At 41.2% G+C, this 1,054-nt stretch overlaps 1 protein-coding gene across 1 annotated transcript in view; it reads left to right on the top strand.

Annotated features, from left to right (window-relative positions):
- The window catches only part of wwp2 (WW domain containing E3 ubiquitin protein ligase 2), a 27,588-nt gene extending 26,534 nt beyond the window's left edge, over positions 1-1,054 (top strand). Inside the window, exon 17 of the mRNA XM_035664782.1 lies at positions 702-1,054. Within this exon, the coding sequence (XP_035520675.1) occupies positions 702-801 (100 nt within the window). The 3' untranslated portion in view covers positions 802-1,054. The remainder of the gene's footprint in view (positions 1-701) is intronic.

The raw sequence follows: 1,054 nt of genomic DNA, 5'->3' as shown, positions 1-1,054 counted from the left end.
TTGCCAATATTCTAAAAAGTCTAAGTAGTGATAGAGTATCTGTATTGATTCAGAGCAAATCCAGCTCTGATATGGCTGCAGGAAAGTGAACAATAAACAGTGAAGCTTATATTAATGACATCAATTTACAGCCAGTAACATTGGAGTACATGCTGCGTCGTTTCCTGTGAATCCCTTGTGTGTAGGCAGGTCATTTAAATTCAGTGCTGCAATGGCGATCTCCGCCACTAAAAATTAAAACTACTACTGCAAGTAATTATAGGATGTTAATACATTGACAAGCCAGTGTAGAAAAGCAGCTACAGTAAATAGTATCAAAAACTGGTGCGATTTAATGAATGATAATCTTGAAGATTTATTTATTTTTATTTATTAACCATGTGCAAAAGTTGCGGGAAGTACCTGGTACTTGTTTCAGTCGAGGTTCCAAGCGAACTGAACTGATACTAAAAGGAGGAGTGAAAACACTTCCATCCAGCTTCCTCATGAGTATGTGTCGCTTTGAAGCAGCAGTTTCACGGCAGCATCACTATAACGATCAGCTAAGAATCCCGTCCTACATTGAGGGGGTACTATGGCAGTGGAAAATAAAATGGAGGCAAATATCTGCTACTGAAAGTGACTGCAATCGTACCGTGCAGTGGAAATGAGGCTTAAGAGTAATGACTGTGTGTCTCTTCCTTGTTGTCTGTCCCTCACAGTTTCAATCGCCTGGATCTGCCGCCCTACAGAAGCCTGGAGCAGCTCCGGGAGAAGCTCCTCTTCGCCATCGAGGAGACGGAGGGATTTGGACAGGAGTGACGCGGGAAATTAAAGGAGAATAGTTAATTCAACGGGATTGTTTTTGTTATTAATATTATTATTTTGCATTTGTTTAATCACAGGGCTGAAAAATCACCTTTCATAATAGCCCCTCACCCGGGGGGAGGATCATGTTTGTGAACTGAATCATAGGTTAAAGTCAGAGCAGAACATAGAGGAAGAGTGTGCGTGCTTACTTGTATGTATGTGCGTGCGGTTGCTCACATTAATGCCATTGTGTATATGCATATAA

The sequence above is a fragment of the Morone saxatilis genome, unplaced genomic scaffold (genome assembly GCF_004916995.1).
Source record: "Morone saxatilis isolate NCDOM2014 unplaced genomic scaffold, NCSU_SB_2.0 Contig2, whole genome shotgun sequence".
In the NCBI taxonomy this organism is placed as follows: Eukaryota; Metazoa; Chordata; class Actinopteri; family Moronidae; genus Morone; species Morone saxatilis.
Note: the sequence above shows the minus strand (reverse complement) of the source record. Positions and strands in the feature narration are given on the sequence as shown.